The 13,121-nt window shown below is 34.4% G+C and overlaps 1 protein-coding gene across 3 annotated transcripts in view; it reads left to right on the forward strand.

The window, feature by feature from the left end:
• The window catches only part of INTU (inturned planar cell polarity protein), a 52,124-nt gene that overhangs the window by 31,068 nt on the left and 7,935 nt on the right, over window positions 1-13,121 (forward strand). Inside the window, exons 8-14 of one of the 3 annotated variants that reach the window (XM_015593947.2) lie at window positions 1,242-1,431; window positions 4,817-4,870; window positions 7,527-7,586; window positions 8,676-8,738; window positions 9,522-9,743; window positions 10,302-10,784; window positions 12,123-12,220. In XM_015593947.2, the coding sequence (XP_015449433.1) occupies window positions 1,242-1,431; window positions 4,817-4,870; window positions 7,527-7,586; window positions 8,676-8,738; window positions 9,522-9,743; window positions 10,302-10,784; window positions 12,123-12,220 (1,170 nt within the window). The remainder of the gene's footprint in view (window positions 1-1,241; window positions 1,432-4,816; window positions 4,871-7,526; window positions 7,587-8,675; window positions 8,739-9,521; window positions 9,744-10,301; window positions 10,785-12,122; window positions 12,221-13,121) is intronic. The other 2 variants (XM_006917758.3, XM_015593948.2) reach the window with 2 other exon arrangements.

The following is a 13,121-nucleotide window of genomic DNA, read 5'->3' on the forward strand; positions in this document are numbered from 1 at the left end:
AGCTTAAATGCTCCGTTCTGAGAGATGCTTCCCCAGCCATTTGATCTAAAATAGCCAACCAATCACATCACCCATGCACATAGTATTGTTTTCAGCATAGTCCTTTATACAAGAACATGTTTTTACGGTTTGTTCATCTGTTGTCTTTCTCCACTAGAAAGAGCTCCACAGGGGCAGAGACCTGTCTTTTGTCTTGATATTTTCACTGCGCTCCGTTCTGAGAGATGCTTCCCCAGCCATTTGATCTAAAATAGCCAACCAATCACATCACCCATGCACATAGTATTGTTTTCAGCATAGTCCTTTATACAAGAACATGTTTTTACGGTTTGTTCATCTGTTGTCTTTCTCCACTAGAAAGAGCTCCACAGGGGCAGAGACCTGTCTTTTGTCTTGATATTTTCACTGCTGTGCCTCCAGCAATGAGAACAGTGCCTGGAACATAGTAGGCACTCAAGTAAATTGTTGAATGAATCAGTGAATATTATTCTGACATGTTAGCAGTATATATTCCAATTACTGTGCTATCCAGTGGGTTATTCCAAAGAATGGTTGTAGACAATGCTGGATTACTTTTACATGGCCGAAACAAAGTGTTTAGTTTCTCTCTCTCCATGTTTTTTTTTTTTTTGAGTTTTTCAGTAGTTATGCCTTCATTAGTAAAATAGGAGGAAATAACTTGGGCTAATTTATGTGCTTACTGCTTACCAGCAAGTAATAAGCATAATAATATGTACCAGAGACTGCTTTTGAGTTAGATAATATTATTCCCAGTCTTACAGAACTGGAAACAAAAGTTCAGGGAAAGGTTAAAATGATTTTCTTGAGATATCTACCAAGTAAGAACAGTGGTAAGATTCAAAGCCAGATCTATTCTATTACAACACTCAAAATCTCTTTATTGCCCCATATTGCCTGAAAGATACTGGAAGTTATAGATGTTTCATGCTAGTCAGAGGTAAGAGCAACTTTTGTTTTTTACAAAGAGGGCACTTCAGCCCATTCTGTTGTAGATGTACCACTTGTATTAGCCCTATGGTTTTTCCGTAGTACCATCTACTCGGGGCATTTGAGAGCAGGTTTTAGGGTAAACAATACTGACAGCATGAATTTCTCAACATACTCCGTAACATTACAGCAGTAATTCTTACTGAGGTTGAGGATCCAGCCCCCTTAAGAACATATGAAAGATAGCTACCATTCCCATGCGTTGTCCTAACTTAAAGCTCTTATTTCCTCAGTGCCTTTTGCCAGGTCGAGAATGTGTCTCATTTGGATCACTTTTTCGACTTGTTCTTTCAAAGAGCACTGCAGCTGGCCAAACTGCATCGCAGTGCCAGCCCCAACATACAGCGGTATGAGACCTCTAGTGCAGTACTTCTGGATAATCTCCCTGGAGTTCGGTGGCTCACACTTCCACAGGAAATCAAGGTAATCTTAGAACTCATAAATAAGAATCAGAACCAGTTGCTTTGTAATTCTTTAGCTTCTCTTTTTTCTTAAGCTTTTTGTTACTTTCTAAATAGAAATTAGCTCTCTTACCTAACACTAACATTTAAGCTTTGTCCAAACTTGGAATACTTTTGAGGCATTATAATTGTGTGATGTATCTTACTTTGGAATTTTGTGACTTTGATTTTATAACTAAACATCCTTGAGTTAGGATTATGTTTCTATATAAATTAAAGACAGATGAAATCATTGGCTAATAAACAATATTCTTAAAGTACATATCTCCACTAATAGCAAAATCTTTCTGTATATGAACATATGTAATTAGCCTTTGCCTTGTCCCCTAGATCTAGCTTACCCAGAGTGGTCATCAATGTAGTTTTAGTCATATCTATAGACCCAGAATAACTTTACTGTTAAATGACTGAAAAGATCATTTCAGACATTTTCATCACCAACAATCTATTTAGCCACAGCATTTGGATTAGTATTAAATGAGGCACTATGACATAGCTTGTTCCTTGCTCATGAAGAAACCCAGGCTGTGTTGTACTAAAAACCCCCTTCAGGGTTCTACTCTTCATTAAATTATTTAATGTATGATCAAATAAATGCTTTTGTGACAGTTTAATAATCATTTAAACTGTTTTATCAGTTGTTCTGCTTAGTTTCCTCATCTGTAAAATGGGGACAATAATAGTACCTACCTCATACAGGAGTTAGTTGTTGTTCCAGGTAAAGAGCTTAGAATCGAGCTTGGCACATTGTGGTCATAGTTACAGTGGTGAGAGTTCATTATATAGTTTTTAGTTGAGGGATTAAAACATGTTTAGAGGAAACTTTACCTTCTGGTATTTCTACTTTGTCCTTGCCTTTGTCAACTGCCCACTGCTGCAACTTTTGATACCACATGCCAATGATTATCGTTTTCTTAAATTATGTAAAAACTAAAAAGTATGAGATATATAATTCTACCTTCACCAGTGTTTTCATAAAAAAAAATAGTAAATATTCAATATAGACAAAATAAATAGATAACTCTACCTTTAAGATAGAAAGACTCTGGCTCCGAAGTGTGTCTCATGCCCACTTTGTTATCTTTTTACTTCTGAAAGACACAAAGCCGATTCTGTGAGTCAGAAGGTGCCGTCTCGTGAGGCCTTGCTATTCTGGTCTTATAGTGCCCAGGTTCTTTCCCCCGTCTCAGAACCTCCTTACTAAAGACATCTCTTAGCGCAAAATATGTAGTCTCTCCTTTCCATGAGAATGGAGGTGCTTCGTGTGATTTTTAGGGGTAATGTCTTTAGACTTTGGATATGTTAAATATTATCTTCCCCCTAAGAAGTTTGTGATATTTTAAAATGCAGCCTAATTTGGTCTTCTGAATTCCACATGAAGGCTACCTCTTATATTCAGATTTCTTTTTCAATGGCATTTTTTTTCTTAATTTAGCTTAACATTTGATTAAAAGCATAGTATGCTTTATCCTAAAGAATATCAAACTGAGAAATTACTCTGTGAATCCTCGTGTATATTTTTTAATTTGTTGCTTCAAATCATACCAGTTGCTTATCTTACCAAAGCTTTTGTTGCTTTTACCCTTAAGTCTAACACTACTGTATGGAGATCAGTCAGTCTTCATTGTGCCAGATACTCAGATCTGTTATGCTTTGGAAAATCCAGAGAAGTCCTCTGGATGCTCACAGTTCAGTTGGATAGGTGGAATTAATACACAGGAAACAATGAGGTTATAGCTTACAGACGTTTTCTATATTTTGTAATCTGGTTAGGAAAATTCAGAACCATTATTTTTGGAAAGGAGATAGATACCTTCTACAAAGTGATCTAAAAGTCTCTGATAAATGCAAAATTTAAAAACCGCATAACCCTCGAAATTTTTGTTTTTGTTTTATCAGAAAACTCAAAGAACGTATACACTTTCTTTTTCTCTTTGAGATTGATTACTGTGTTAAAAAATAGTAAGGTTTATTGACTATCTTCTAATGGAAATTAAAGAATTGTATGCCTTAAGGATGCTAGTTAAAAACATATGTGTGAGGTTACTTGTGCTTGATAAATTTTAGGTGGAGAGAGTTATTTTCAACTTGGGGGGAAAAAAACTTGTTCTGAGTTTAGTATATGAGGAGATCTTCGGTTTTCTTTTCCAGATGTTTAAGAATTTCTTTGTCAGATGTTCTTTTTAAAAAAAAAAATCATTTTTCCTAAGGCACACTAGAATAATTAAGAGAAAAGATACTTTACCTTTTCTCTTAAGGAATATGAAGAAACATTATAGGCATCTTGTACATTAGTCGGTAGAGTTCTGTAGCAGGAATAGCAACCCATTAAAGAGTAACATTTCTGAAATCAAAAATCACAAGTGGGTAATTTTCTTTTTGTCCTGTAGTTTTTCATAAGAGAAACTATAGACGGAAAAAAAAAAAAGAGAGAGAGAGAATATGAACTGCTTGCTAGCTGCAGAAAAATGTAGGTCACAAATGAGGAATAAGTCATACTGTGTGAAAAGCATTGAAAGGCATGACTAATGTTTCCAAAGCTTTTGTCATCTCAGTAAGACACAGTTTGTGAAAATCCTGCAGAGAGTCAGGGAGTGCCTTGGAGTAAAAAAAAAAAAAAATCAGAAATATCGCATATGCTATGAATTTTAATGGCCAGTAGTTTTCAGTTTATGTATATGCATTATAGATTAAACTGCAGATTAAATTTGTTTTTAAATTGTGAATATTTTAGAGAGGAAAAAAATGTATGAAGGAGTTCAAGCAATTTCCATAGAAACAGCAGCTAAATCCTTAGTAAAAGATTTTTCTAATAACTGTAACTCTGTAGGGTAGTTAAACTGTGCCAGATTCCAGGGGAACACTTGCTTTCAATTTTTAATCCATGAATAAAGAGTAACAGTCCTTTTATACAAAATATAGAAGAGAGGGGAAAATGTTGGTATTTTCCAAGAATTCATCTGTTGAGAAATGTACAGGAAACAAAAACAACTCAAAGTAGATTGGCTACATCAAGATTGATTTTTTTTCTCTTTAAGAATTTTAATACATTAAAAATTTTCTAACTTAAAACTGAAAGCAGTTTTTAAATCTCATCATTCTGCATGTAATAGAGTGAAGCCCATTTTTGCAATAATTGAGAGTTAATTGAAAAATGCCTATATGTTAAATAAATTAATTTTTTTGCAATTGCAAAGGTTAAAAACAAGATGTTCCATTTTGGGACATTTCTTAAATAGCTCAAAGAAAAATATTCAATTCTTTCAGTAATTATTAAGTACTTTTGTATGGCCATTATTAAAAACTAATAAGAGTTCAATATTTGTTACTTTTTTCCTCCCACATAGATTGAATTAGACATGGCATTGAGTGACTTGGAGGCTGCAGATTTTGCAGAACTGGTAAGAGAAGCAGTAAATTTTAGGAGAGAATCAATGTTGAGTTCTCATAAATCAGTCATTATTCCAAATATTTTCCAACTGGGCATGTGAGAATCTTGAAATACATAACATTAGGTCTCTATTTTGACAAGGACAAAATCTATTTTGCTTAAGATTTTCTACTCAGTTAAAAATATTTGTTACATAATGTGTATGTAATGATTAATTACATTAGTATCATTAAGGACTGGGCTTTGAGAGAAAGGACATTCATGTAATATTGATTAAATTTAAAAAAAAACCTGTAGATCTGAATTTAAATGGAAAGTATCAGTATGGTTTTTAATTTTTTAAAAAAATATGTTTCCTAGTTCTGTCCAGTGAAAGGCTCAAAAAGAGTGACCATCCCCAGTAGTGACAAGCACCACTAGCACCCAGGTCATGGTATATAAATAATACAAGATTCCTAAGAGTAATGGCTGATTCCAGATTCGGGCCTGAAAACATGCAAGATAAGCCTGGCAACATCTCATTATATCAGAAACCCAGGGAGCTTTCAAAAATTACTATGATTAATGTAGGGTTCAAGTAACCAGGAGAAAACTTAAAGAGGCTCCCAGTTGAGCATCTATAAAGAAAATAACTGCAAGAGATTGAAATACATCAGATATGTATAAGTCCATGAGTTTATAATGATACCAAAGAAAAAAATTTCTTCGTCAACTTGGGAAGATGCTACTGAACTTGTTACTGTGAAACCTGGTAACTAAGGAGGAAGAATCACACATTTATCTGCCTTTCCTATCTGAACCATACCTCAAGGTTATCAGAGATGAGAGGGGGTTCTCTTTATGAAAGTGGTCTATCTAATGTATCAAGAAAGAATGACGGAATTGGAATATCACCATTTTGCAATCCCCATAATGAATTAATGGGTCTAAGCAATGTTCATTAGTAGCTGTTAATATCACACACACACACACACACACACACACACACACACACACACAAACAGACAGAAAGTATGTGACTCCTAATGGAAGTACACACAGAACCTATGAAATATACTTGAACAGGCCTCAAGACCTAACTGCCAGTTTGCAGGAAATACCAGGGGGAAAGGGACATGTTTGATGACCCCATTGGGGATGAGGGACTGCAATCAGCAAAATCCTGAATGTGAAACACAATAGGACAGTTTCTTCAACAAATAAATTAGAAGGGGGATGGGAAGAAGTTGAGAGAGAACCTATCAGTTTTAAGAGACTTAAGAAACATATCACCCAATTTCAGTGTATAGACCTTTCTTGGCTCCTGATTCAAACAAAATTAAAAAAAAAACCAAAAAACAAAAAACATCTGTGAGGCAATCAAGTAAATGTAAACACTGATAACTGGTTATTAGGTGAGAATAATTCTTTAGATGTGGTATTGGTATTAAGTCCTGTTTTAGAGATACATTGAGTATTTATAGATGAAATACTGAATAAGATCTGGAATTGATTCTGAAACAATTCAGCAGAGAGAGAGAAGGAGTGGGGTAGAGATGAAACAAGATTAGCTATGTACTGGTCATAGCTGAAGTGGATGATGATGGACACATAGGAGCTAATTATATTATTCTATTTTTGCATATGCTAAAATTTCCAGTAATACAAGTTCTTTAAAAAGTAAATGGGAAGTTAGAAAGTAGAAGCCATGAGGGCTAGATCATTCTAAGACTGCTGGTGAAAGTGGGGGGAGGATGTTAGCTTGAAGGGGTAGCTAAGTTTTAACTAAGATTCTGAGCAAATGGTAGGGTGTTTATAAAAATAACTGAAATTTATGTATGGTGAACTTTTCATTGGTCATAAATATTTTCACCAATGGAGAATGTTTAGATAATACTCATCATTATAAAGTATATAAGTTTTAGGAACTTATATCTGATAAGTTAATTAAAACTCTAATTCTAATCATTATAAAGTATATGGGTTTTAGGAACTTTTATCTGATCGGTTAATTAAAACTCTAATTCTTGCTTTTATAGAACATCATTTTAATGAGCAGTGGAACTAGCAATATTTTCTGTAAAGGCCCTATTGGATTTCCTTGGATACAACATCAAGACACAATCCATAAAAGAAAAAAAAAATGATCAATTGAGAATATAAAGTAGTACAATTACTTCGCAAAGCAGTTTGGCAGTTTCTTAATAGCCTAAACATACACTGACCATATGATTTAGACATTCTATTCCTATCTATTTACTCAAGAGAAATGAAAGCTTATGTTAATACAAAGACCTGTACACAAATGTTCATAGCAGTTTTATTTGTAATAACCAACCAATCCAAATAAGTGTCCATCAACAGGTGAATAAACTAATTATGGTATATTCATGCAATAGGATACTACCCAGCAAAAAACTTGGTGGTGGTGTTGATGGAACTGTCCTATATCTTGATTTTGGTGGCACTTACATAGCTGTACACATTTCTCAGAACTCGCAAAACAATTCACAGTGAATTTTACCTTAATTAAAAAAATGAAAATAAGGATCTGTTATAAACTTTTCGTGGAATTAGATTTGACTTAATCTTATATCCTAATTTTGTTTTCTTTAGTTTTTAAAAATTAAGGTATAATCTACATTCTTCTATGCCTGTTTATTGTCAGTTCCTCTCTCGACCCCCAGCCCCTGGCAACCACTGATCTGTTTTCTGTCTCCATGGTTTTACCTTTTCTGGAATGCCATGTAAGTTGAATCATGCCGTAGGTAATGTTGGAGGTTTGATGTTTTGACTTAGCATAGTGCATTTAACATCCATTCATGTCAGTGTATGGATCAGTAGTTCGGTCCTTTTTATTACTGAGAAGTATTCCATTGCATGAATGTATCACAGTGTTTATCCATTCCCCAATTGAAGGATACTCAGATTTCCAGATTTTAGTTTTCTTTAGGTTTCATTGTGTTTAATTATAAAAGTAATGCATGCATACTGGATAAAAATGCAGGTATGATTACTGGAAACAAATATCTTCCCTCCTCATCCCTCTCTCCAGTTCCATGCCTATTTGTTACCTGTTCTTATAGTTTGGAACGTATGCTTCCAGACCTTTTCTATACACGTATGTACCCACATACAAACCAACATCCATGTATATATACATACATGTGTATCACTGGGGTGCTATTTTTAACAACTAGATCATAGTGATATTTTGTTCTGCAGCTTGCATTCTTTGCTGAACAGTATAACCTAAAACCTTTTGTGCCTGCTCATATAGATCAACCTTATTTTTTAACACAAATAATTTCATTAACCATTCTCTGTTGATGAACTTCACTTTATCTCCATTTCTGCATATTACAAATAATTCTATAAACTTTTTACACAAAAAATATTCTGCCCTTATTTCTGAAGATTTCTAGAAGTGGATTTACTCAAAGAGTATATATACTAATTATTATTATTATTTTTTTACATATTACTCAGTGGTCCCCAAATAGGTTCTATCAATTTGTACTTTCAAAAATAATATATGACAGTATTGGATATTTTAGATGATGCAGAGTGCTGAAGCTTGAGAGATTTGTTTTAATCTTTCTTGGTGTAACATCTTATATTTATTCTCAGATGTTGCTAATCAAGTTTCTTATAAGAATCAAAAATGAGACTTAGTCAAATAGATGCGCACCTTCTCTTTCATCCTAACATCCTAATATATTGATTTCTAACAAAGGCACTATGAAAAGTTCAGGCACTGAAGAATATAATTGCCATTTTAACTATTGTTGTAGCTTAACTAGGATTTTTAAATCCACTGTATTTTTCTCCCCCAGTCCGAGGATTACTATGACATGAGGCGGCTGTATACGATTTTAGGATCATCTCTATTTTACAAGGTAAGTTGAAGGTAAGTTGAGACTTTTATAAATGTACAACTCTCATATGAACTGACCTACAGTAAATTTCCTCAGACTTTTACAAACATGAAAACTACATCTATCTCTTTTTCTCTGAATGTAGGTTCCCTAAAATTAAGATCTTCGAACAAGATTTGTACCTACATGTTGACAAGTACCATAAATATATTTTTGGTTTCATTACATTCTAAAGCATTTATAAATGTATTAAGGAGAAACTATACTCAAGGAACCAAGTGAGAAAGGAAAGCAGTACTTCTGATTTCCTTTTGCAGCAGTGTGCTTGTTCCTTATCTTCAGACATAACCGTGCATCTTTTTAATCTTTTAACATTAAGTAGTTAAATTCTACGTAAAGCTAGTTAAACATCAAATAAATTTAAATATTTTAATTTTCAAAAATATTTTAAAACAATTTGAAACATATCTAAAAAGGAATCAAACAGTATAGAATGGTACATAGTGAAGTCTCTCCCCACTTCAACATCTGATTATCCACTTTCCATCCTCAGAATTCAGTTCTTTTCTAATTTTTCCATTCAGTCTTATACTTCTCAGAGGTGATCTTGCTTTGTGCTTAAGTCTGTGTGTTACAGACTTAAGTTATCATAAATATTTGATCTCTAGTTGACCACAGGCATTTATTTTTACTGTCTTCATTTATTCCATTTGAAACTCTTATATTTTAAGCCTATAAAACTCAGATTATGGGATTACTGCTTGATTATCACGTTGACTTTTGTTATTTGTGTTTAAATTCAAGGGTTATTTGATATGCAGTCATTTGCCTAAGGATGATCTTATTGATATTGCTGTATACTGTCGTTACTATTGCCTACTGCCTCTAGCAGCAAAACAAAGAATTGGTCAGTTGGTAATATGGAGAGAAGTGTTTCCTCGATATCACCTTCAACCTTCTGTAGACTCAAACACTGAAGTCTTTCAGGAACCTGAAGGGAGATATTTTTTGCTAATTGTTGGCTTGGTAAGTATATGTTGGCTTCTCTTTTTTTGCCATTTACCATCTAAATAAATACACAGATATGACAATTTAAAATTATAAGTACGTTAAATACCAGTATTCAAGAAAATGTTATATGCCCCCTTTCTTTTGCACCGATTTAATACTCAGAGAAATATTAATGAAACCCAGGATACGATTTTAGCATGTTCTTAAGATCTTTTGTTCTCATTTCCTCTGGTTTGTTTTGGGAAATAGAGGAAAACATGCAAAAAATACAGAATCAGAGTAAATATGTGACTGTAAGTGAAAGGACTTCCAATAATTGATCCCCTTTGAAAGTGACTTTAGGGAATTCCATGTGCTAAATGTAGTGGCCTATTGGTATATCAAGATAAGGCAATATGAGATTTGTTTTCAAAGGTGATCAGGAAGCATTGAGAATAACTGAGAGTTTTTAATAAACATCACATGGTTATGCCATATGCCCATATGTCTTTAGTATTCATCAATTTATACATGCATATTGCATATAAATATCTTCATGTAGCTAAATCTATATTAATAACTTTTTTCTTATAGAGGTATTATATGCTATGTGTACTATTAGAAGCTGGAGGCTGCACATCCAAAGCTATTGGAAATCCTGGACCAGACTGTATATATGTGGATCAGGTCAAAACAACTCTTCACCAGCTGGAAAGAGTAGATTCCCGCATAAATGAACGACTAACATCTTCTCCAAGTCCCTGCTTGTCTTGTGCTGACTGGTTCCTTGCTGGGTCACATGAAAAATTAGATGGGCTGACAACCTCACCTATCCTCAGTAGGCTACAGAGTACTTCCAAAGTAGCAACCTCTCCAACCTGCAAAAGAACTCTTTTTGGTGACTATTCCTTGAAGACACGTAAGCCCAGTCCTTCCCAAAGTACTGGAAGATCTGAAAGTGGTTGTGACGCTAGAGAAGGTGTTGGCCCAAGCCCCCATTCTACACTGGATGCCGCATGGAAGCAAAGAGAATCTCAGGGCTCTGATGGTTCAGAAGAAAGTCAGGCCTTGCTTAAGGTATGTGTTCATTCAAGCGTGTACATTCTGAGAGCTAAGCTGTCTTTCCAGTCCTTATTGTATTACTGCAAAGAATTTTTAATCTAGTAGATCGTTCTTAATTTGAACTGGTGGTTATGGTCACTGTTCAAAAACTAATGATTTCGAACCAAACAGAGGAAGAAGTATCAAGTAATAAAACAGTAGCCACTTAACATCGAGGGCATCTGCTTAGCACTACTTACAAGTAGGGAAACTTTAATCCTGCTCTTCCCTGTTCACCTCTTTCTTTATTCACAATGTTAACAGGGAACAGCCTAGCTGTGGGGCATTTAGGGGGCTAATCTGACTAAACAGTCAATAAAATGTTCAGTGGAAACAGAATCAGAAACTTAAAGTGTGTATGTTATTTTTTTATAGTTTTTTTTTACCTGCACCTGTGAAGTTCTGTCTCCAAACTCAAGAATTCAAAATGTGACTATTAAGCAAAGAGAATATTCATGTTTCAGATTGCTTATTTATCATTTTCTATGTTTTCTCCCCATGAAAACACCATATTATATACAAATGATTATCAAATGATGACAGCACACTGCTGTCATCACCCTGGGGGGGTGTCTACTTATTCTTGATGCTGCTCTTTTGAAACATTTTTGAAAGTTGTCATTTTAGGTAGATGGAAATGATGCCAGACAAAGCATGAAGATGGAGAAGCATGAGAAAGGGCAGGACTGAAATATGAGATTTGAGTATCATGGCTTAAATAACCATAGATTTGATCTCCTAATTCCAAACAACAGAGTGCTCTTGGAGCCTAATTGGATGTATTTAGGAAATACTAACACCAGTATTATATTTATTATCCCAGTTTGTGAAATTGGTAGGAAATATAGTTTAGGATGATTTGGACAGAATTAAGGAGCCATGAACAGCTCCTAAGAGAAAGTGAATTTCTAAGATTTAACCATTCAACAAATGTTGATTGAATATCTATTATGTGCCCAGGGCCATGCTACACAAAGGAGATACAGAGATGAATAAGATACAGCCCCTGCCTTTGAGGAGTACAGTCTAGAGAGGAAGACAAGTACACATACATATAAATTAGGACAAAACTTGGTAATGGCTCCATAATGGCTCTGGTAGGAGGTTTTCAGATCTATCATGTCCTCTGATTACATGGCCCTGGGATCTCTGTTAGCAAAGGATAAGTCAAGAGGCACAAGTGAGCAACGAAAATATTTAAAGGTATCATTGGAAAATAGTAAGTACTTCTCTTAGAAGGATAGTTTTTATATTACTTCTGCTGTTTGATTCCATTCTTAGATATAAACTGATCTACTTAACTATATTTTTCAGATGACTAAAAAGAAGTCAACTCTTCCAAATCCATTTCATTTGGGGAACTTGAAAAAGGACCTTTCAGAAAAAGAATTGGAAATATATAACACAATGAAGTAAGGAGCTTCCTTATAATATAATATCCTTTTTTACTTAAACTCTGCCTTCGAGGAAATTTTACAATGAGAAATTTTAAGTCCATAACATAAAGAGATTTTATTCAACAATTATAATTATGGTATATATTTCATATTGAAGGTAATATCAATGCTGTTGCTCTAATGTTTTTTATTATGCAATAGGAAAGATATTCCTATTGAGATAAAAAACAAAGTAGTATCGCAAAATGTGAAAGCCCCCCTTTCTCTCTTCTTCTCAAGTAACCTTCATTTTGTATGCCTAATTTTTAAATTAGAGTTTACTATTTTTAGACTCTGGTGGATGCTTTGGTGTGCTTCCCAGATACTCCTTAGCCCAGGGTGCTTATTCTCAGTGCCTAGCATGGACAATCAAGGCAGTATCAAGGTTAAAAGCTGAAATATGCCTTTTTCTTTCCTCTGTGCTTATGGCTGGAAAAATCAACTGAAGGAATTTGTTAGTACGGATATTAGAATTAGAATGGGGCAGTTCGAGTATCTGAGATGCAGATGGGAAATTGCTCTCCATATATTTAAAGATTGCCAATAAGCAGTCAGCAGTAGAGAGGAAAAAGCAAAGCACCATGCAGCAAGCTGCAGACAGATAAACTCTGCCACTTAGCTATGCGACCTCAAGCAAGTTACTTAATTCCTCTGAACACTGACTTCCTCATGGATAAAAAAGAAGATAATAATATTTAATACCTTGCAGGGTCATTATGAGAATTAAGACTAAGGTATTTAAAGCACCTATCCTGGCACATAGAGGATATTTAGTATATGATTATTATTATTATTGCTGTTATTGTTGTTCTCTAGCTCTGCTTACTGCTGGTAGAAATAAGCAGCAGTATTTATAGGCTCTGCTGGCCTGAGACCT

Source organism: Pteropus alecto, unplaced genomic scaffold (genome assembly GCF_000325575.1).
Source record: "Pteropus alecto unplaced genomic scaffold, ASM32557v1 scaffold17, whole genome shotgun sequence".
Taxonomy (NCBI): domain Eukaryota; kingdom Metazoa; phylum Chordata; class Mammalia; order Chiroptera; family Pteropodidae; genus Pteropus; species Pteropus alecto.